Genomic DNA, 24,289 nt, shown 5'->3' with positions numbered 1-24,289 from the left:
ACACATTTTCATATTATTCCTGCTGATAGCAACAGCATGTTTTATCCTTATCCTAAGTGGCATTATGATAGCCATTAAACACACAGTATAGGGTATTTTACTAATGTAATCACCGATTGTGTTTGAGGAGGTGTGTGTCTGTGTGCATGCCTGCTAGTATGTTTCCATACAGTATACTGCAGTTGTACCAGGTGTGTGGAGTTGCCTTCTAGCACCTTGTTAGACTGTCTGGGGTGCAGTGACTTAAGCCTCAAGGAAGATGTATGGCAAGACAGGAACATGTGGGTACCAGGGGAGGAGATGGAGAGCCCCAGACCATTCTTTTTTTAATGACACTCTGATACTCTGCCTGAGGTCCAGTGGCAGCAACAGCTGCTTCATTTTAAATAAAGCAAAGCCTTTCTCCCAAAAGGGACGATGTCTCATAACTTAGCGACTGAAAACAGCTGTCCACCATGGCCTGTTTTATGTTATGGCATACACATGCAGTCGCAACAGATACCAATTTTTCAAACTTAATTGCCTTTGAGAAATGCCAGCATCTCTTGCATGAGTCTTCTGGCAGTCTGAAAAACCACACTACCTATACAGTCATTAGCTTGTTCACATGCTTTATAGGGCTTTAGGTATTTACTAGTTGTTTTCAGTGTTACAACTGTGATCTGTTTTGTTGTTTGTTGTTTTTGTTCAACTGAAGGTGGTTCAAACCAGAAAATTCAGGATTGTTGTTGAGAGAGTATTTTTGTTAATCATAAGATTATTCAACTATAGTAAAATCTGTGCTTTAACATGGAATATTACTAGCGATTTGTTAAAAGAAAACAATTTTGAAAACTATGTTTATTCTTACTGTCTATTTTTTTCTCAAAAGAAGATTTTCTTGTTATGACAAGATGTTTTGTTTCGCTATTACAAGAAAAAGATACTACGAGAAAAAAATGACCCAGCAATCAGGCAAATTATAAAATGACAGGGACACAGCACATTATCCCTCCAGCAAGCAAAACAGTCTTATTTCTTATCCAGCATAAACAAAAACAGCATTGGCTTTTTATTTTCTCAAACCATAGAGGAGCATATGATACCTCAAGTGAAGTTAAAACATGAAAACAAGGTTTTTACATGACAACAGCGATATATGCGTATATATACAGTATATATTATATACAGTATATATGGAGACAATGCGCATCTCGTTCCTGTTACTTTGCTATTATGACAGAACTATGGTGTTGTATGCAAACAGATGCAGTACAATAAAGGATTATCTCACATCTAGGCCTAACTCTTGCCCAGTAAAACAGTCCCTTTATATTTTAATGTTCATACAGTCGATATATATATAATTTTTTTTTTACATTTCAACAATTATTTTCCTGGGACATATAATGAAGCGCCTGGTCCTGTTTTTTGCTTTATTGCATTTTTGGCAATGCCTGTTTTGAGGCTTTGTTGATCCATTTGCTGAGAATTGCAGAATGTGTTGTAATTCCTCCTCAGCGAAGCTACAGCAGTGAATATCTCCATTTCTAACACGCCAATGTGCCCCATTCTTTCACCGTTCTACTCTGAGGAGCGGTGGCAATCTGTCGTGTCACTGAAGCCCCGCAGCAGAGCTCTTATTAAATATCTTAGAGAATCAAGATGTTTTGAACATGATGCCTGTTAAATAAATCCATCAGTGTTTGTTCCACAGCTGAGCTGTGATAGTGATAATGCCATTTCATTGTCTTTCCCCCTTGCTGAAGTCTCTGTATTTCTGAGTCCATGATGTTGACAGCTTGGCAGACCAGCAGTGGGAAGAGTGTGGGCGAGGGCCAGGCAATACACTGAGCTGAACTCACAGTCTTAGAGGCCCACACGCCTTCATTATTCAGTTGGAATCTATTGAGCATCTGGGACTAAATTATTCATCAACATCGACCTAGTTCCATGGTGCTAAGTTAGACACTTGGATGTCATCAGGCGTTCTGATAAGAGCTGGTGCTGCAGTATGATAGTTACCATGGGTAAATGGAGAGTGTGTGTACTGAAACGGAAAGTGAGTGAATCATCGACAGAAATGACCAGTTTTCATTGTTCTAGACTTCTGAACTGTAGTTTTTAACATATCAAAAGCCTTAGGTGGACAGAGTCTGACCAAATCAATCTATGCTCAGTGCAAGGTGTCTTACCACGGGCCATTCCTATCTGCCATCCCACTGCCTCCCTCTCTCTTGCTGGCAGACTAATGATGTGTTGCTGCTAGAGTGAAGCTTAGGACAACAAACTCCTCCCAATTAGTCTGTGCAGACTGCAACCCTGGTCAGAGCTGGACACTAGCAGGCCACTATCAGTGTAAATCAATGACAGGATGAGAAATAATGGCACATGGTGTGAACAGAAAACAAATATAGAATACTGATTCTTCTGCTTTTAGGAGCATTTGCTGCTTTGGCTTCAAGGGTTTCTGCCAATTACAGACAGATATAAATAGTGTTGTTTTCAGCCATAGTATTGGCTTAAAGTGGATGCTTGAGTATAGTCCTCACATGATATAGCTGGAACTACTGTGAGATTATTAAAATAAAAGAAACTTGAAGACTACACCAAGTACCTAGTGCCATAGGAGCAGTCACATTATCAACCCATATGACACACTTTATGCTAGATTTGTATAGACTTCATTTCTAAGTCTGATTCATGTTTTACTATTTTGTGCTCTGAAGCACCATGTCACAAATGCTAATCACAGTTGTACTAACAAATATATTTTCATATATAGTATATATATAGTTTATGTAACCTTCCTGGTTAAATAAAAACTACAAAAGCATATATTTTATGGAAAGAACTGTGGTTGCTTGTATCTGAAATTTAAAATGGTTATATGCATCATTTATATAAAATAAAATGCTAATTAAAATGACATTCTCAGCACTATAAAATAGTTTTAGCATATCAAAGTTGAATTGTTGCAGAGTTCAAAACAGACAGCCTTTGTATTTTCACAGGCTGATTGTGATCCTCAGCAACTGGACTCCAGTGCTCCAGTGAAACACACAATCCACATTATGCTCATGTTTTCTGAATTAGCGTCTGTCCTATACCTGAATCCCATTGACAATAAGAGATCTAATACCAGCTTGTTGGCATAAAAGGAAGAATTAACAATTCTGAACAATTTTGAAGGAAAATATTGTTTAAAAAGAAGTAATACAACCTAAAGATGAAGTCTACGTTGACATACGATACAAAATCTTTGGACAAATGAAAGCACTGTTTTTACTTTTTTCAGACTAGACATTTAGTTCGTTTGAATTTCATGCCTTGACCAGAATTTCTGGAATTTTCTTTTCAGTTTTATACAGATCAGTGTTTGTGAAAAAAAAACCTTATGTGCATGTAGTCCACTTCTGATATCAAGGATTTCATCCTTGTAAAGCCTTGCCATGGATGAAAATAGTGACAAGCTTAATATTTGAGTGAAGTAGCACTGGAGCAAAGACCTTTGAAAGGCTCTCTACCATACAAAGTAATGTGAAATTGTCTAAAATACAGTCCAACATAATAATACAATTTTTATCAGTGTGCTCTTTTGTAAGAAAGCACACTGATTGATAGAAGAAATCAGTACATACTTTGACATTGTTATTTTGCTAAACAGAGAACTAAAGCAGTAGATACGGTCTGAACATTTCGTCTTCCAGCGGTCGGGCCTCTGCATCCCCAGAGAAACAGTTATTCCGTAAGACACTTACACCTATAAAGGATTGTTTACAGTATGAGCATATGGGTCCTAGAAGTGAACGGTGAGGAGCAGACGGAGAAAGATCAGGTGTGAGGCAAATGAGGCTTGTGAGGCAAATTCTGCAAGTTTACATCCAGTAAGGCAGAGAGGAAGGTTTCTGATGTGGTGTGATAATGCAGCTAAGCCTTTTTCTGTTTGATTTCTCTATCGAGACAGACTTACCAGGCCTTTTTTATGTCAATACTCCCTTTTTGGTACTGTGAAAAGGTATTGGGCTTTACACCATATCTTAGTGAGCAACTGATTCTGGAAATTTAGTAAAAAAAGATATCCCTTTTATTACTGCTATCGATCAGCAATATACCAAGGCACAGTTTTGCAAAACAAGAGCTTAGATTGGAGAAAAACAGGGCTTTCTAGGGAAAGCAGAAAAACAGAAAGGCGAAAGAAAGCAGCCAGCATTCTCAGCGGAATACATTACCGGGACAGCAGAGGCATGCTTCAGATAAACCCTTCAGATGCCTTCAGTGTCCTCCTGACTTTCAGCTCGTCTCCAAAGAGACATGTTGTGTGCCAGAGAGCATTCATCAAATTAGACCAGAGAGAAAACAATGTGAAAACCCATGGCTCTCCACAGAGACGTGCCGACAGGTTATCACAGAGGAGGCGTCTCTTGCTCTTGAGCATCGGGGCAGCAGCAGCAGCACAGCATCCTCCCCGAAGAGCAGTCCCCCCCCCCTCCCCCCCCCAACACACTGTGTCAGGCAAGGATTAAGAGGGGAAAACGTGCATTCGGGATGGAAGCGTACAAGTGTGCTGCATTACAGTGAAGGCACCTTCTCCATATTGTCCACACAACAGTTATTACAAGAGCAGCATTAGGCAGCGGGGGAGCGGAGCGGCGGTGCGGTAGAGATAAGGGTTTGTAGGGCTGTAGATAACCTGGTGTCCAGCAGAACGGAGGCTGCTGACTTAGCAAGGCAGTAAAGAGCACATGCAGACCACGGGTTGGCCTGGAAGTCTAATTAAGGCGGAGCGTTATCAATCCTCGGAGATCGAAAGCCAGCGTGACAGAGCTAAAGGCGGCACCAGGGCGCCTTTGGCTGAGTCAGGTTGGAATTTCGAGGTCCACATCACCCTTGATAGTTCAATCAGTGCCTGGGCCAAGGTCAGTCAATGTCTTCCCTTCCCTGTATTCGGCCTTTTAAGTATGGCCGTATAAGATTTATTTTTAAGATTTGTTTTTTCAATCCTCATGCGTGCGTGTTTTACTGTAGCTTGAATTCCCCGGACATCCTAAGTATTTCATATATTTAAAATGTATCAATATTATAGTTGTACGAAGAATAGAAGCAGCTGTCCCTCTATCTCCCTTTTCTCCCCCTCCTCCTTTTTGTCTCATACTCCCTATCGTCTTCGCAGGCTTTTACCACTGCTGGACACGCTGTTGAGCTTTTCCCACTACATCTCATAGGACCATGTTCTCTCCCGCTCTGAGCACAGTCAGATAAATGAGGTGTGCTGTAGGTTCACCATGGCTTCAGCACTTTAGGACGTAGCGCTAGATTAATGATGCTCTGCAAGCCCCAAGCCTTTGCTTTCAGCATTTTAGAAATACCTCCAGTAATGAACTACAGGTACAACTTGCTTATATGCTTGTCTATTGGAGTGTCTTTCCTGTAGGCGTGCTGCTCTTTGCATCAGTAAACCGAACAGTGTTGAGCTAATGAACCCTCCCGACGACATGTTTTTTCTGGGAAACTTGTGAAACTTGTCTTTTCTTATGTTGGATGAGCAAACCTAATTTCTATGTCAACTCAAAAACACACCAATGTCAAAAGCATCACATGCGTGCCCCATATTATTTAGGCCATCTCCTTCAGAAAAGATTTCAGTGTCCTTTTCTGGCATCCAAGCCAAGCTACCTGTCACAGTTTTCATCACTGTGGTTATATTGCATGGTAAGCCCTTCACATACCCCACATTGAATTGTCACGGGTGAAAAAGAAGCCAAGCGTTGGAGAAGGACACCATGAATTGGTAATGTTATTGGATTTCAACCAGGTCATGACCATATCAAAATGTTGACCTACACACTAATCCTGGCAGGGCAGACCTATGTCCAGTAACATGTGCATTCATTTTATTGTTGATTCAGAGGCTTACCTCCAATACACATAGCAGATTCATTTTAAAGTGTAGCATAGGGTTGATACTTTGATAAGGTAGATCAAAAAAAAGGATTGGATTTCTATGTGGCTTATAGGCACAATTGAGCTATAGTTTGATAGATCTACACATAGTCTTTGTCCATGGAAGGTGAAATGAGCATGAAATTATTATTTTAGCTGTGATTGGTATTGGTTTGAAAGTATATATCATGGTTCTCTGTCTGAAATTCACAATAAAGCTACAATCCTGGATTGGATTGGATTTTGGGTGGCATATCAATTATTGGCATATCCACCTACATTTTTGAAGGGTCAGACCTGCTGATGGAAGATTTCTTTCCAACATATAGATCCCGCTATAACTCAAATTGTTAATATTTTCTCCAGTGATTTCATTTGTCATTTGATTTGAAGTCTAGATCTTTGTGAAATCAAATGTTCATTCTAAAAGAGTATTGGATGTCACTGTGGTGATGCAGTTTAGGGCCTCATAGCTTTCTGACCTAAATGAGGAGACAGAGAAACTTATAAATACGAACGGGTGTACACCTCCACTCAGGTTATTCTATGGGGAGTTAACCTACATCTAGTACACCCACATCACATTGCTTCCTCTTCTCCGCTTGCAAATAAATCAGAAGGACAGGGTTGAAGGGAGAGAAAAGAAAAGAGGGATGTGAGAGGCAGAGAGAGAGAGAGAGAGAGAGAGGAGAGAGAAGGAGAGCAGTAAGGGGGGGAGAAGAGAGAGAGAGAGAAGTATTGATTCCGTTATTCCCGTACCTCTGCCAGTCGGTGCAGAGTGTCAGGCTCTCCCGCCAGGAAAAACAAATCACATGGCTGAAGTGATGGATGTGGCACTCCAGGATCCGGCGGTTTTGCCATCTGGATGGCCGACACTGTATATCAGCCTCATGCACAGCAAATTAAATTTACATTTGGACGGCTTCCCCAGGCCTCACCCAGCACAGATGCACCGAAAACAGCCCGCTCCCACAACTCCCTTAATGGGTTTGATCTATTATCTCCAGGTCTATTATGTAAAGACGATGTGGGTTCATGTTCAGAATGTCGAAATGATGTTACAGTGACAATAAAATCACATTACATGTGGGCAAATGGATGTTAAGCAAAATGACATCACCTTTAATTTCCTCAAGATGAGTCAATACTAATCTAACTTGCAGATGTATTTGGATGCAGGGTCAACATAAATTAAATAATGGCCTAAATTGAATAAAACTCCAAGTTCATCTTCATTTTCTGGAGCTGTCAAAAACACGCATGCCTCACAGTGATCTGAATTACTAAGCAGTGTGTGAAAAATTAATGTAGATTAAATACTGTAAAGCGGGAATTTGTGCAAGTAAAAATATTAGTAGAGAAAGAAGGATAAGTAGAGGTGTAAGGCTAAATGTACGGCGGCAGGTTATTCTGCTTAGCAGGGCTCCGTAACGGAAAAGCTACCCCCGCCCTGAAGAGGCTGCCATGCTTAAATGAAATGACCTTTAACGCAGAGCTGATCAAATGGCCTGAAGCAAGACTATAAAAGAACATTGCAGTATAATGTTTTACACTGTACTTTTTTCTAGTCTTTTGTTTGCCCTTTCCCATTTTCCAAGAGGGTACAAGGTATTGTGTTTGGCAGGTGAGGAAGTGCATGGAAAACGGTCTACAATGGATTCGGTATTAGAGTAGATGTGGCAGCAGAATAATAAAGCCCCTCTATATCTATCACAGTTTTGGTTTATTTTAGTTTCTTACTTTGTAAAGGAGGTACTGAATCAAACTGAAAGAAATAAGACAATGATATTGATTTTAACCTCTGCTGCATTGCTCTTTGTTTTCCAATCTCTATTTTAAAGCTTTCATGGCTCTTTGTCCTCTAAATGTCAGAGGTGTTTTGTGACGGTTCTTAACAATCCCTCGGAGGGGTATGCAAAGCCACACACTGCAGCATGTGAGTCGACAATTGTGCTGTGAACTTTAGCCTCGACTGTTCCTTAATAATCAAATCTCGTTTTTTTGTGAGGATAGTGTTGCCTGGAAAGCGGTGCAGCAGCTGCTACCGCGCCAGGCAGCGTGTGACTGTGTTGACAGATAAATCCAGCGGCTAAACAGTGTGGCTGTCTGGATTCACTTCTCATCTGCCCCTCTCTCCTTAACCTAACCCTCTGGATACACCGCTATTGGTAGTTTAGAGTGGGGACGATATCTCTCACCGCAGCGATGCAGTTCAAATGTTTCATGCCCTCACCTCTCTACTGTATGTCTCTCTCTTGTCAGACGACGGACGACCTGCTGGTGGCATCAGCCGAGTGTCCGAGCGATGACGAGGACATTGATCCCTGTGAGCCGAGCTCAGGTGGGTTAGGTTAGTCATCTCTTTTTATTCTACTTCTCTCTGGGTGTGTCAGTGTCTCTCTGTGTGTCACAGTCCACCCCCACCAAGACATTGTACACTCTGGGCTAACACACAGCATTTAGATGTGCAGATTTGAGTTTTGGTAATAGCCTACACACATTTCTTGGAGGTAGAGCTGCTCTGGAGGCAGAAAAAAAATCGTATTGGTTGAGTTTAAACTCAGTAGGCAGAGTTTTTCAGAGCGCAAGTTAGATACAGTACCTGGCAAACCTGAAGAAGGAACTGTGCTCAAACTATAAATATAACATATAAATGGCATTTTCTTTTCATTCATAGCTAACTAGCTTAGGCTAGCTAACTAGCTAACCTGGATAACTCCTGTCTTACCTCTTGCCTTTTTTTTACTGGGCTTCAGTCTGATGTTATTCAGCCAGAAATCTGATTCTTTGGCCCCGCCCATTGATGTTTAACTCAACCCATGAGATTATTTCTGCCTCCAGAGCAGCTCTTCCTCTGAGAAATGTTTGTATAACTAAAACACTGATCTGCTTTAGATGTGTTGTATACGTCAAAATAGCTGTATTTGTCTAATTAGTCCTTACTTTTTGTGTTTCAATTGTGCACCTATTTGTCTTCATCAGCTCATCACATTTGTTAATATACAAACAGGGGAGTTGTCAGGAAGACCAGGCAACACACAGTTGTAATTATCAGACCCCACATGACTCCAACAAATGATATCAATAAGCGTAAACCCAGAGAGGAGTGTGTGATGGCTGATTTCTCAAAACTCTGTTATGAGTGCAGAGGGTCCCCACAGCTGTTAATTAAATTTTGCAGCAAGCAGTGGGAGTTTGTCCTGTTGTTTCACGTGCTCCATTGTTCATGACAGCTGATTGCACGTCATGACATCTCTAGGTGCTTATTGTTTTTTCCACATATCGTGTATCTCTCTTCATAATACAAATCGGCCTACACAAAGAATTATTTTTGTCCATAGTTATAACTATATGTTCCAGAACTGCTGACAATTTACAGTACAACTAGCCCAAGTGGGTTTTTTGGGGTTATTTAGTTTGGGTTTGTTTCTTTGTTTTTTCAAATAGTTCCATAATATTAACTGTTTACATTAACATTGTTCTGACAAATTGGGATTGCAATTCTCAGTATGTTTATTCCCGGCAATAAAGCCAAACTTCTAATCTCTTACCTTGCCACTCTTGGAAGGCAATTAAGTGTAGCCCTGGTGCTTACCGAGGAATAAAAGGATTTTCAAATGCATTCTGAAGGGATGGAAAGCAAGGAGAACAATTAAGTCCAGACCCAAGGCCCCCCACTCCATCTGTATCTGCTATCGATCAGTATGTGGTAATAAAGCCTCTACTAAATTAATGTCTGCCCCACAGCCTAGACTACTAACTTGTTAGTCTGCCTGTCTTCCTGCTCCTCTGGCTCTCGACTAGCGAGACCGGGTTTCTTCCTATATACTGCACATTACGGTGATATCCCCATTGGGCACCTGCGCAATAGGTAGTTCCAATGTACATCTGCTACCTCCGTCAAGCACCGCACACAGGAGATTGGTCTGCGTACTGAATCACACTAAGCAGTTTGCATTACGGTATTCTCTGACAAGGGCATCTGCCAAAACATCAGTCGCGAACTGTGTGATGCTCGGAGACGCACACTCCCTGAGCAGAGTATCCCTCTCCTTCTGTGATCACTGAAGGGGATTTGACACCAGAGCTGTGGGCTCCCAGGGTGGCAGCTGTCTAACACCGTATCCTGATTAATATCTACATTCAGGGCGATTCACACGCTCTGCCAAGCACTCACCACTGTATCTCCGACAGCGTTGCCGTGCATAAAGAACTGGATCCTCTGTCACTGATAGAGGACTACTTTCTCATATTACTGTTCGATCAACTTATTTTAATAAGTTGACACCTATAACACATCATTTTTAAATTAATAACTTTAGTAATCAGTTCAGTCTGTGAGCTCAAAAGTGAAGGCCAAATGCACACTAGGAGTGTATGGGTGTTTAACAAAGTAATCCCAAGAGGTGAGCTTTGAAACAGACTATTATGGGAGTCATCTCTGGCCCAAGGTCAGCTCTAGATCACGCTGTATATCACTGGATTCTCGTCCCACAGCAGGCCCTATCAGCCATCGAGTGACATCAATCGGGGCAACTTACTTATTGCTATGCTTTATTTCTCTTACCTCCGGAAACCACGGCAAGCCAGAGGTACCAACAGAGCTTATCATCCCGCAGGACTCAGATTAGATCATACTGCAGCAAATTGAAACCTCCCCCCCCCCCCCCCCCCCCCCCCGGTTGAGGAAACCACAGAGGGATACACAGGCCCATGATGCTGTAACACATCTGATCTGTAACAGGAGGCTGGGCTGGGGAGTCTGCATACACTCAGCAGCAGGACACCGGCAGTTGCATATCACAGTGACTACATTTACAGGCACACATTAATGCAACTATTTTCCCTACTCCCATCATGAAAATTATTTGTTGAAGCTGTTTACATGTGCAGCGAAACGAAATGCACCAAGTACTTCAGATTCCATGCAATCTCACCCAGTCCATTTAATGTACAGGGTACGTCAACAGTGATGTCTCCATGTGAGCATTTCCTTCCTATTATTACCTCCGCCAGTGAAGTCGGAAGGAGCTTATGTTTTCACCTGTCTGTTTGTCTGCTTGTTAGCAAGATATGTCAAAAAGTTACAAACAGATTTGGCTGAAATTTGGTGGACAGTCATTGGCCCGAGGGTCAGTTGACTAGATTTTGGTGGTGATCCTGATCTGGGATTTCTGCCATTAGATGATTATTGTTTTTTAGCCATAACTATTATGCTGCATTAATGTGCTGTTGGGAAAGTCCAGCATCCGGGACTTCCAAGTTGGCTGCTACACAGCATTTCATTCACATGCTATTTTGTTGGAAAATCAAACCTGTAAGACAAATGATAAACAGACACAAACTGTTAGGGAGGCTGCAGCTTTGCAAGTTGGAGAATTGTTCAGCGTTGTTGTTCAGTAGAGGTTTGCGCGCTACCAAGTGCCTTCTAGTTCAAACTGCAATCATGTTTTTTTTGTGCTATACCCTAGCCGTAGCTGTCCATGTTTTGTTTAGTATAGTTTTGTTTATTTTGACAAAAATAAAATACAAAGCACCAATGTAATCTAATGAGCACTAATGTGTTCTAAAAGATTGCCAAGGATGACACATCTTAGTCAGACTTACTTCCAATGTGGCAGCAAGTTATCACATATTTTAAAAATATTTTGACATCCCTTGTAGGTTTTCTGGCGCTATCAATCTTGCTGAGATTAGAGGACAGGTGTAATTCTCAACAAGTCAACATGTTAAATATATCTTAAGACAAGTGTTGAAAACTCAAACAAGATTAGAGTGCTTACATCTCTTAATCACAGTGTTTTCACATTAAGATTGAAGTATGGGTGTGAATGCAACAATTTCACACCTAACTATATGCTCTTTCCTTTTTACTGCGACCTCTTGGAATGTCACAGGCAATAAATCCCAACTCTGGGATACTTAAAGAAAAATCATGGTGCTTTAATACAGGTATTACGCATGATTATGGACCATGTAGTCAAGTCATATTTTAGGGAGGTGGTTTGCAGCCTTGGATTCTATATGGACAATTTTACTTTATTGTTACTCTCTGTGAGACGGTCACAAATCATTTATTAACTGGCATACACTGATTTGCTGAATATTATCCAGGGTCTTTTGAAGGGCGTAAGAATTAACACAAGTTAGGTTTGGCCATTTCCTAAAAAATCATAATTCAGTGAGCAACCACAGTGCCTCACTGTTGATCTGATCATGCTATTTTTCTAAAAAATTTGTTAAAGACAGCTGGCACATAATCCAGTCTTCTCTATCATAAATAGTAGCCTCTGTGACAAAAACTGTTACATTGTTTTCTGAATAGACCTAAACCACATCAAGAAAATGTTATATTTCTTAGATGGAAAAGTGACAATAGATGTCCAATGATGTGAAAATGACATAAGATTGTATTTAAAACTATTCTAGTGTTAAATAAGTATAAATAGTGATATTCAGCCTACGAGAGTGACTCTGTCTGCTGGCGTTTTCCACAAGAAATAAGAAATTCATTTGAAGGGCAGGGTGAAGGCTTGGTTGATCACCTGGAGAAAATGTAGTTGGGAATAGCTGGATGCAGGGAAAAAGCCCTGGTGAAGAATCTGCTGAGATGCTGGTGCTGGTTTCAAAGTACCAATTTGAAGTACCTCAGTTTTCATGGGGAAAGTTAGTGGAACAGGTTGTTGCCTATTTGCACAGGGTCAGTTGGAAAGGATCTGTCTTACTTACCTGCTTCCTTTCTTTGGCATCATGCAGACCCTTGATGGAGGGCAGCTGGTACCCAATGACCTGTATCCAGGCTCATGTCCCTCAACTGTCTGTCCTCATCTGCTTTTTGCTCCTCTCAGCTTCTTTACTTTGCAGCTAGTATTACATGTTTGGTAAATTTAGCCAAGTTCTGCTGGTCAATGATCTCCTCTCCCGTCCATCACTCTGATATGCTTTTAGTCTTTTTTTTAGTCTTATTTCTTTTTCTAGCACTTTTCTCTGACATGATGATTTCTAGGGTCACAGGAATATTGTGAGGGCACTATGCTTCTGACCCTTCAGTCCAGAATAGATATTAAACTTATTTTACTGTTGAACTCCAGTAAGTCACTCTCGGTAAGTGTGTCAGTTAAAAGTTCAAAATATAAAACCAAGAGTGTTTTGTACTGTATGCTGATACAGGAGTCCTTTAGAAAATTTCAGGATATGATGGCAACTGTTAAGGTGGAAATTGTCTAATTGATTTTCATAGTTAGTTTGTCTAAAGCAAAAAGCCACTTTTTTCTTTTTAAGAACACCCAGGATACCCAGGGTGCCAGGCCAAATTCATACTCTTAGTAGTTACTAGAGAACAATACCCATCGTGCTGAAAAATGCAAGAACCATAAGGAAGTTGTTCTTGATCTTGATCTTAGAATACATAATGTCTTCCCTCTGAACTTGCAATTCTCTAATCTCAGCCTCTCATCCCCTTTCGTAGCACAGGCAACACATTGCCAGAATGATATCTCTTAACATATCTTTGGAAGCACTAGAAGTGTGTTTATCTTTCTTATGTCTACACATTTACCTTTCAGTCATTAATTATGTAACATGCAGTCATGTGAAATCTGCACTGTATCACTGAAATGAGCCCCTTATCTGAGATAAGTAAACAGAGGAGGCCTCAGTGAGTTTTATTATAGACTACTCACCCTTCTACATTTCACAAATAAGCTCTTACAGTCTTCATTCTCAGCTCCAGCAGCCCTTCAGATTGCCAATGGGCAGGTTGAGGTTAATCATCTCTAGTTTTCCTCACCCTCCTCTCCTCTCTTCTTTCTCTATCCTCAAGCATTTCGCAGTGACATTAGCAGCTAGCAAAGTGTTTGACATTTGTTCTAATAGATTTAATTTATGGGTGGAGAAACAATACATAGAGTAAACCAATAAATCAAATGGCAAATGGCAACTCTCTTATTTAGCCCGATGGCAGTGACAGGAATGCGCTCAGCAAGGAGGGGAAAAAAAAATAGAGTAAATTATTGTTTTAAAAGTAGCTGTGAGATTAATGAAACATTAAGAGCACTGTGCTGGCTTAAGAGGTCACTGCCCACATTTAATAGGTTATTCAATCATACCCAGCTGGAACTCTGTGTGTGTTCATTGGTTCCTTTGTTGACTACAGTGCACCATGCATGCCAATAGACTACCGCTGCATAGGGCCAGCAGAGACGGTTTAATAAATAAAATACATAACAAATAAATTACCCGTCAGAATGCCCATTGAATATGATCAGAACACATGTCCATCAAACAAAGCATTTGGCTGAAGCTCACCACTGACGACCTTCAACCATCATCCATGCTCTTTTGCACAAAATAATTGCCCTTATTATTGCATAGTATTCCAATTTATACAGACAATCTTGACTTTTGCCATTTTTGTTTTTCTGCACTCTCTCAGTGAGGATTATGCCACACAAGGCTTCTTTGGCCATCCAGTTTTAAATGAAGTGTGTTCTTAGAGAAAACAGGATTTCACACTCATGCCAGCGCTACTGTCAGTCTTTCTGTAGACTGATCCCACCATATTTATATTTTCAATTATTTTTATTTTTCTACCACACATCTTTTGGTGTGCTGACTTTGATGCTAACACAATGTGTCTGTTTATTAGTCTAAGTAGGGCATGACAGATTTTCCCTTCCCAAGAAAAGAAAAGAAGCCCAGCCAAAGGTCAGTTGTGGCAATAGTAGAAGTAAGTTGGCAAATTCAGTGCTTGGAAACATTAGCAACAAATCCCCTGTTTACCACTCAGTGAAATTGCTTTCTGCAGACCCACTAAACAAAAGTAAACACTTGCCATATTTCTCTTATTGTTCTCTCCATCCAGCCACGGTACGAAAGAGCTGTGATCCATACACTTAATTTCCTGAGTAAGAGAATAATGATCATATAACATTGGTCGCTGCCTTGTTGTCAGGACATAGAACTGTCTCCAGTAACAGACCAAGGGCTGTTAACACAGAATAAACCCTTCTTTGTGGTTACTGAAACTTGCGCCGAAACCACATTCTAGTTCTCTATGTTTAAAGTGCAATGACAGGCCTCACTCTAGGTGCATGAGCGTAAAAGCCTTAGTAATTACTGTTGCTATGATACAGGCTCTAATTTGATTTCCCAAATATACATTTTCTGGACTTTATGAGTAGAGCTACTGGCATAACAATGAAACAAAGAGTGTGCCTGCACTCATACAGAAACAGTTCACAGAACATTTAGTCTCAAAAAAATCTGACAACACACCATATGTGAGTCTTCACTTTTGCTTGCTGATAAACTACTTGCAATGGAAGACTATTCAGCTAACTTTCTGAGCACAAACACAACGGAAATCTCATGTGTGGCAATAAGTATAATAAATATAGACTGTAGAAGGGTGTAACATGAACGTTAGACTCTATAGGAATCTAATCAACACATGAATTCAGCAGACTTGGTGTTCAAGGTGAGTAAGCTTGGCCCTGCTCCTTCATCTCTGCTGTTTTTGCAGAGATGCGCTCAACCAGACACCCTTTAATAATTCTCACTTGGACCTCATTTCGCGCTCACTCAGCTCCCTGTTCATCTTCCACCATCAGCGTGAGCAGAGCCACTTCGGACTCACACATGCACGCTGTCATCAGGCACACTCATGCCAGCATGTCACAAGTACAGGATGGGTTGCATCACTTCTCGAGGACACTCAGATAATTAAAGAGGGAAGAGGGATTTAATAAGTGTTTTGGCTCTGCTGCAGCTGATACAGTGACCTGTCTGCAGACTGATCCGCAACTATATGACACCCCCGACAGCTGGTGATTATGGCTGGATATGTGAAGTAAGACGGTGGTGTAACACTAATCTGGCTGAAGAGCAGCAACGTGTCAGTGAGCATGGCAACTAAACCCGGGTCGCTCTGAAGGCGTCCCGCAGCCGTACCTCCCTAAGCTCTCAAAGATGCTCGATGCACATTATCCACTGCTGCAGGTTGCAGCGTGACCGAGTTCATGCAAAATCTCCTTTAATTATCCTCTTGCTACAAATTACTTCATTCTCCAAATCATTTATTGGTCCATACATAAACTCAGTGTTCAGTCAGCCAAGGAGCGCTGATGAATATCTATGAAAATGCATAATCCATGTGTACTCTACACAATTCGTTCTACCTATTAACCGCCGTCATTAATGAAAGGTCAGGCCAGACTCTGTCCATTCAATATATCCTAAGTAGTCCTGGTTGCTCCATTACCTCATAACAAGCCTTGTGTTCACCTGAAGTAACCCGCCGCCTCCACTCTCCCTGTTTTCCTCCATCCATGGCCCCGTCAACCGGCTCACCCTGTTGCAAATTACCAAACAAATGAACCTTTTCGCTGGAGACAAATGAGGAAAAATAGTCTTTAAAGAGGACCATTTATTCAAATCCCGCTTGACAGGGCGGAATCTCTGATCCCATTCCTCTCCTTGGGAGCATGAGGCAAAAAGAAGTCGGGAAAAGAAGGGGAATCACATCAGGCATTTCAAAGTCATTTAAATGAGTAGTCCCACTGCACCAATGCTAATATCTGAGAGAGCTGAGCCTGTGCATCCATTGTGGAAAATCCAGGTAGAATTAACAAGAGAAAAGAGGCCATCAAATAAACTCTCCAATAACAAGAAAATAGAGCATTGAAGCCAGACCTTGTTCAATGTCTCATCATGTCAACTTCATTCTCCAGTGCCCGTCTGGATAGCCGATGCAATTCTCGGCCAGGCTATTTCATTTTGTTTACCAACATTTATGGATGAGAGAGATATGAGATCATCCATGCTTTTTTGTTTCGGGTTTTCCTGGTATATCGCTCCCACTGAAATCCCAGCTAGGCTCAGCGAAAGGAAATGATATGTGACGAAATGACTGAAACATTAACCGTGGTCCTCGTGAATAAAACAGCAAGGACTTTATGATGGTCTGGATATGATACAGTAATATAAGTCTCGCTCTGGGATGAGATGGAGAGGAAAAAGTTATTCCGGCAGCTTTTACACATCTGCGATCCTTCAAAAGTTAACCCCCCCGAGTTTACCTCTATCGCTTCACAAGTGCACCCCCGCTATGCTGCCGTGAAGCTCGGCGCCACTTTAAGGTCATTTTCCCCATGTCTAATTTTACCCTTGGGTACGCTCGAGTAGAGTGTATAAGAGCAGCCATCATTTTAAACACTTGTTTCAGGCGCTATTTCTTCCCCAGTTTATGTGCGTTCATTCTGAGGTGATGGAGTGCTAATGAACAGACAGGCAGATGCATTTTGACTGAGGTCTTATGAGACTTCCTTGAAGGCACAGTATCCATCACATTACTGTGCTTGGTCCCAGCTGAAGGAAGCCAGGGTAGGCCCAGGCTGCATGGCCAATCACGTGGGTAATAAAACGAGACGGCACGTCAGCTGTATCAGTTAATCCAGTGGCCTAGGAGAGATCCCTGGCTGCCATCAGGTGGCTGTTTGATAGACACTACTAGAGCTAAAAGCAAGCTAATGAGCTATAATGAAGGTTAATCTTTTCGGACAAAACATGACTGTGTCAGCACCATGCTTAATCACAGCGTTAATCCTCTAAATAGTGGTCACTACCAGCTTGAATTTAAGTTTGCAGGAATGACAAAGATAAGTCATTTTGACTTGAATCTGTCTGTGTATGAATCCATGTATTACATGCTATTTGTAATGCATGGATTTATATTTTTTCACCAAATCTCACAAATGAAAGAAAAGCCATGATCCGTTGACAAAAGGTTTCCCAATGATGACGTCTCTGTGTGGATGTAATCTGTGGGGTGCCAATCAACAGATCCAGACAAGGGGAAGTAACAAAGCCCAGCATGGGAGGTGGTGTTAGATCATTTCAGCAGCAACGGCACACCATGATACTGTTATCACGTGACTCCTGAGGCGGCAGGCTGAGGCCTCCTGCCTTCGGAGCTCCTCCGACTCTGTCACCTTATTGTAAGAGACAGGCGAGGTCTCGTACGGAACACTTGACTGCCTCCACAAACGCTCTCTCCTCCATCCACCCGCCATGTTATCTGCACTTTCAACTTTTTGACCCCGAACAAAGAATAGATAGCAAATATGAAAGTAACTCACTGTAAATGCCCACACAATGGCTTGCCGGGGAAGAGCCGTGTCAGCCGGTGGCTTTTGCCCACAAGGCGAGAGCTTTCTTCACACCTGTCTGCAAGGATAAGTGGGCTTGTCACAAGCAGAGCTAATCTGTTGCAACGCTCAGTCACACTCAATCCCCCCGTGGTACTCTCCGCTTGTCCTTGAATGTCTGCTGGCATTGGAAGCATACCTGTGTGGTGATCAGTCTAACCAGGTTGGAAAACATGTGACTGAGGTCAATGAAAGGCAGCAGCATCCCCTCTTTCTGCAGGCAAGAGAAAGACATTTTGCCCTTTACAGTTTACTCTTTTCTGCCCTTTAGTCCGGCATGAATGAAAGCTGCCATAAAATAGACACATGCAAATGGTGCCATCTGTGTAGGATATTAGCTAATATTACAATGTTCAAAGGAATGTTTTTCTGAACATTAACCAGTCACTCAAGAAGAGAAATGGATGCAATCAAAAAAGTACTTTATTTACAAGGGCATCAGCATTGAGTGAGAGACAAGAGAGAGAACAGTGAAGAGTGCTATAAGAGTTGATAGGAGTGGTATTATAATTTGGACAGCACTCAGAACATGAAGTGGGCTCGCTGATATGCAATCACTTCCCCATTCACGGGTGGAAATGGTTCCCAAAAGTGCAGCGTGCTCTCTGATATTAATTCCATGTTATCAAACATTTCAAGTTCATTATAGTAAGAACACTGGATACTTCACAATAATTACAGAAAAATAGATGTAAAATGGAGTGCAAATGGAAAGTATATGAAAATCGTGTACCAATCTGCTTTTTTTGTTATCATTTTGAATCAAAATGATATTTGGCAATCACATAAACTCTCTTATATTGACACTGCAATCGCTAGTTATTGTTTACCTAGCTAAAATTAAGATAGTTTATTTACCTTACAGCTGTAAACACTGGCATACCTTCACTGATGAATGATGTAAGAACTGTGTAGCATTGTTTAGAGATTTGTTTTGTGTACAATTGACATTGAGAAATTGCCACAAAACCAACATCTAAATTCTACTGTATCATCTTAACCGAGACATGTTAGGATTAACTCTGTCTGTCCTTCACTGATGAGGAAGAAACATCCTCTCTATCCCCTGAGAACGGGCTCAATAAGTACCACCTTTGCTCACTCTCACAGCAGTTAGACTGTCCTGAAATAAAGATAAAATAAGACAGGGTGATTTAAGAGGTGCTTCAATAATGGCAAAATGTTTTTGGCCGTATCTTTTCCTTTTGATTTAAGATAGCATGCAGTTATTCTCTAATATGGCTTCCGAATTCTAGCTGAAGGAGAGAGTTGCTCGTGTCCACAAACATTGCTCCGATTGTCCAAGATCAAAGGAATGAAATATTGAAGAGACAATGTCAGGTGAATTCTGTTACACAGTGAAATTTCTCTTTAAAGCTGGTTGGATATCAGTGCTAGAAAAATGTAATTATTGAAAAAATAGTCTAAAACCACAATGCTATCTAAAATGCAGTGAAAAATAGTGGGACAGCACATGTGGAATGAATATCAATGAATATAAAATACCTTTGTTATTGATTAAAAAACTGTACTAATTTAGACAACTCTCTCATTGTGCATATGAAATCAAATTGCTTTGACAACTCATGACTTCCTCACATGAATATTAATGACTAAAGGAAACATTCCCTAGCAAACTAAGGGCGCTGAACATAGGAAATGCATAAAATCCTTTGATTTTAATATTACTTTAAAAATATCTTCAAAAACATATGCTAGCAACACATCCATTTTCTAAACAAGAAATGCAGACTGGAGTAATGGTCATGAAAATCTTACTTCAGTTGGACTTTGAACTACTATTTTTCTTTTGGAAATTTGCAAGTATTTTTATACCTATAAATGCATACTGGCAGCTTCAGTTTGTTCATCACCACACATTCCCATCCCTTGGTGAAAAGTGTCCAAACATAATGTGCGTTCATTAAATTGAACCATGCACTGTATTACTTCAGAGCACTGCAAGTATTCCCATTCCTATATTCAGAGCGTTCACAGCACTCTCGGGGCGCTGTGTTCAAGGACAAGGTGCAGCAGCACGATGAAATATATATGCAAAGTTTACTAAATAGTATCAAAATAACTGTCCACTCAAGGCAGTGAAAATGACTCAGATCTGCACGTCAACACAGCTGTTAGTGTGTTTATTGTTATTGTCGTTATTGTTAGTTTAGTCTAGTGTATATGCAAACCAGAGCGCAGCATCTTCCCTTCCAACATATTATCTACCATCTGAACCCAGCTGTAAATCCCTCAAATATGTTTTGCCCTCTTCTAGGGGAACCAGAGTGCTTTCATTTTCCAAATGTTAGGGTTGAGTGTTTGGATTTCACAAATGCAACAAAGAAGGCTTAAGCAGAAATGATGACTGGTACAAATTTCAGTGTGAGACGTGCCAGGAGGACTGAATAACATCAGGGGGCTGACATGCTTTTAGATTTTGTTCTGTTGAATGGCACCATTTCAAAACAGTAGAGGGGACAGCCTTTGGCAAAATCTGCTGAGTCAATCTGCACGCACATTGAAGAATTGTTTTCTAAGAGACTTATTTTTCAATGACTAAGTGACACAGTCATGCTGCATGAATGTATAGTGAATGTGATAAATGTTGATTGTTCATTCATGAATGTGCCGTAAAGCATGGCACGAGCTTTGAGCATATCAGTAGCTGTGCCGCTCTCACAGACTGTTTAGCATGTACTCATTATTCTTCTTGTCAGTTTTGCACTATTTTAATGTGTCAACCTACAGTATCTCACCTTCCTCACACTTCTCACCATATACCAACAACTACAGTCATCAAAATTGTATTGTGCAAGAATTAAAATGACAATGAGCAGTAGACTAGACAGGTAAATGGCATGTTCTTCCCAGGCCAAGTCAAGGTCTATAAAAATGTATACTATTTATGATTTTTTATAGGATCAATGTTCAGGTTAGCTTTCAATGGGACTAAGTACATTTTTGTTTTTTTTTCCTTGTTTTCAGTTTCCAGTAGAATTTTTAGCATCATTGGATTTTTCGACTCTTGAAGGACATCAAATATAGTCTTCAAGAGTTTTAAAAGAAAAAACACTTGGGGTTTCGGTCTCATTTAACTTTTATAGTCCAAAGTCCTTTCCTAGTCAAAGTCCTAGATTTTGACTTTTCGCCAGTCCAATAGGATTTTTTGAGTTGCTTAAGATTCAGATTCCGCAGTCATATTGGATCCATTTGGATTGGAAAGAAAGGACTTTTTGACTAGGGCCCTCTCGTCCTTAGCATTGTGTGTCGTTTGGTTTGGAGCGCTGTTTGTTGCTAATGGCGCCTTCTGGGTTAGCCTCCTCACTCTACTGTGTAACAGCATGTTCTCCTATTAGGTGGGCAAGCCATTCCTGCCAGTCAACAAATCTACTATTAGCTTCAGTAACCAGATGATGGCTGCACTATCTTTACACATTAGACTTTGATATTGATCCACACATTCACCTAGGAGAGATGTATTAATTCACTAGCATAATTGTGATTATAAACATGATGAAATGTTGCAGTTTCATGTCTTGAAAAGATACTGATATTGATTATAGTTCATTTTTAATAATCATATGTCTGTGTCCCTTGCAGCCAATCCCACGGGTGTCGGACCGAAGGGCTACCCCGGCACTACGGAGGTCTTCCGCGAGTCCAGCAGCACCACAGGGATGGTGGTCGGCATTGTAGCAGCGGCGGCCCTCTGTATTCTCATCCTCCTTTACGCCATGTACAAATACCGGAACAGAGACGAGGGCTCCTACCACGTAGACGAGAGTCGCAACTACATCAGCAACTCGGCGCAGTCCAACGGCACCGTCGTCAAAGAGAAACCAGTCAACACCACAAAGACCTCAAGCAAGAACAAGAAGAACAAGGACAAGGAGTACTATGTGTGATCCTCAACGCTTTGGTCTCTGCCAGACCAATTCAAACTTTTATCAAAAAGACCAATCAGGAGATCATCATGTGTACAGTATAATAACAAAGATGAACAAAAAAAACAAACATTATTTAGTCATTTTTCCTATAAAACAGTGCACTGAAAAGTGAATATGAGGAGATGAAAAACTTTCTTTAGACTTAATTCAAGCACACAAGACTATGGAAATAGCACGAAGATGTACTGTCCAGGATGAGACTGATGGAAAAAAAATGGGTCTGGCAGCCAGTTGAATATGAACTGAATACATATCTAACATGACAACCAAACAACAATGTTAACCCATCTGTGACTTGTTTCCTTGACCAGGATAATGCCATCCAACTCCCTTGTTTCTGGTAAACAGAGGAGGAAAGATGCACTTTGAAAGGGAGATTCAGCATTACAAACTTAATGTTTTCATTTACATTGCCTGTGTTTGTGTTGTTGAGACTTTTTCTATGAGAAAATAACACAATGCATAAATAAATACATAAATAAATAAATCCGCCAAACATTTACTATGGATGAGGGGCAAAAAGAAAGCAACCATAAGGTGACGAGGAATACAAAGTGAAAGAGGTTCCTACTGGATGTTCAAGGAATCAGCCAAAGTGTCTGTACCTATTCAAGAGGCAGTGACGGCCGACAAAGACTACTACCTGGCTGACTGATCTATCACAGTGCAAAGATGAGAACGGATTCCAGTTACTCTTGAAAGACAATGTTTTAAAAGATGAATATGTCCATTGTGCCAGTAAGAAATCTGGAGGCCTTGGTTTTCACATCAATGTGTCTCAAAGGAGAGCGTTTCCTCAGAGTTCTGGGGATGTCTCAAAGCCGATCATTTGGGAACCATGCACGCAAAATTATCTTATTACAGTACATATGTTTATATACAGTACAACCACATCTATATGTGCTTTCTGGACTGTGACAAAGTGGTGTTTTATAGCCTGTTGTATAGATGATGCAAACTATAACTGCTCCTCAACCATTTTTGGAATAAAAATTAAAAAGGACAAAAAGAAAACTTAAGTGTTATTAAGTGTTGCTAGACATAGAAGATTTTATGAAGACATCTGCATTTTATTTCATTTTTTTCAGTTGGATTATTTGATTCAGCCCCGTTTTTACATGTGTTCCTACATAGTTTTTTATACAAACGCCAACCTGAGGTAGACTGTCCCGGACCAGTAGTAGCCTAACCTGTCCTAAAAATTGCACAAGACATTGATAGTGGAGAGGCATGGCATGAAAATATTGTGTGGCCCTCTTTTAAGGATAATGGTAGAATCACTGCCTTCCTCCTCAATCCTGACTAAACCTACATAAGTGAGAATGAAGACAAAGAATATGAGTGATGGATGATGTTGATGATAATGGTTATGATAATTAACTTGCTGTGTGTGTTTCCAAAACGGTATTACATGAGTGTCCAATGTATGCTTGGGCTGATGCAAAACCTGAGGAGAAGAGTTCAAATAAGTCTCCATTTCAACTGTTCTGTGTTTGTTCTGTCATTCTGTCAGTCAATTCTGCTTTCCTGAGACCTGTACTTGGAATGAGTATGAGGAAAATGACCATGAACTATAAATGATGATTATAAATTCTCTTTGTTCGCTCCTCTTTTATTTCTTCTTGAGTGTTTTATGTTCAGTTGTAACACTTCTTGTACTCCGAGTAAAATTAATTATAAAAACTAGTTTTGAAAAATCAAATGAACAAATTAATAAAATATTACCTAAGTGAACTTACATCAGTCTATGACAAAATGTATCAGAGAAATATGCAGGTACCATGCTTTTCATTCTGTCATCTTTAAGACACACCTATTGCATCATTAATGAGTGGCTTGTTTTTTGACCTGGTTCACCCCTTTTTTTTTTAATAATTTTGGCTATTGGTGTTACTGTTCAACCAGTGCACCCATTCATTTGTACTACATGTTTAGTACATGCTAAAAAGTAAGCGTTCCAGAAGATGTATTACATTCCCACTGCAAGGTTTAGGGTTGACTATATTGGCTGTTCCAAAAATTTAAATTATTGCATTTATTTACACATATGACACATATGAAACTGTATGAAATAAATTTAACATTCAAGTTTGAAGACATGTTTTACAGCATTTTGAAACACTATATGAACTGCTTTGAAACATCTCTCAAACTGTTGTATAAAATTGGAGAAACTTTTCTTTTCATGTATAAACACATGGTGTTACCAAG

General features: G+C 40.5%; 1 protein-coding gene across 21 annotated transcripts in view; it reads left to right on the top strand.

Moving 5' to 3' along the window:
• Window positions 1-23,701, top strand: part of LOC139910623 (neurexin-1a) — a 253,219-nt gene extending 229,518 nt beyond the window's left edge. For 13 of the 21 annotated variants that reach the window (XM_071897984.2, XM_071897978.2, XM_071897977.2 and 10 more), the window contains 2 exons: window positions 8,185-8,272; window positions 21,732-23,701. In XM_071897984.2, the coding sequence (XP_071754085.2) occupies window positions 8,185-8,272; window positions 21,732-22,036 (393 nt within the window). In that variant the 3' untranslated portion in view covers window positions 22,037-23,701. The remainder of the gene's footprint in view (window positions 1-8,184; window positions 8,273-21,731) is intronic. The other 8 variants (XM_071897985.2, XM_071897981.2, XM_071897983.2 and 5 more) reach the window with 1 other exon arrangement.
• The last annotated feature ends 588 nt before the right edge of the window (window positions 23,702-24,289 follow it).

This window comes from Centroberyx gerrardi, chromosome 15 (assembly GCF_048128805.1).
Source record: "Centroberyx gerrardi isolate f3 chromosome 15, fCenGer3.hap1.cur.20231027, whole genome shotgun sequence".
Lineage (NCBI taxonomy): Eukaryota > Metazoa > Chordata > Actinopteri > Beryciformes > Berycidae > Centroberyx > Centroberyx gerrardi.
The sequence above is the reverse complement of the archived record's forward strand: the minus strand, read 5'-3'. Positions and strand labels throughout refer to the sequence as shown.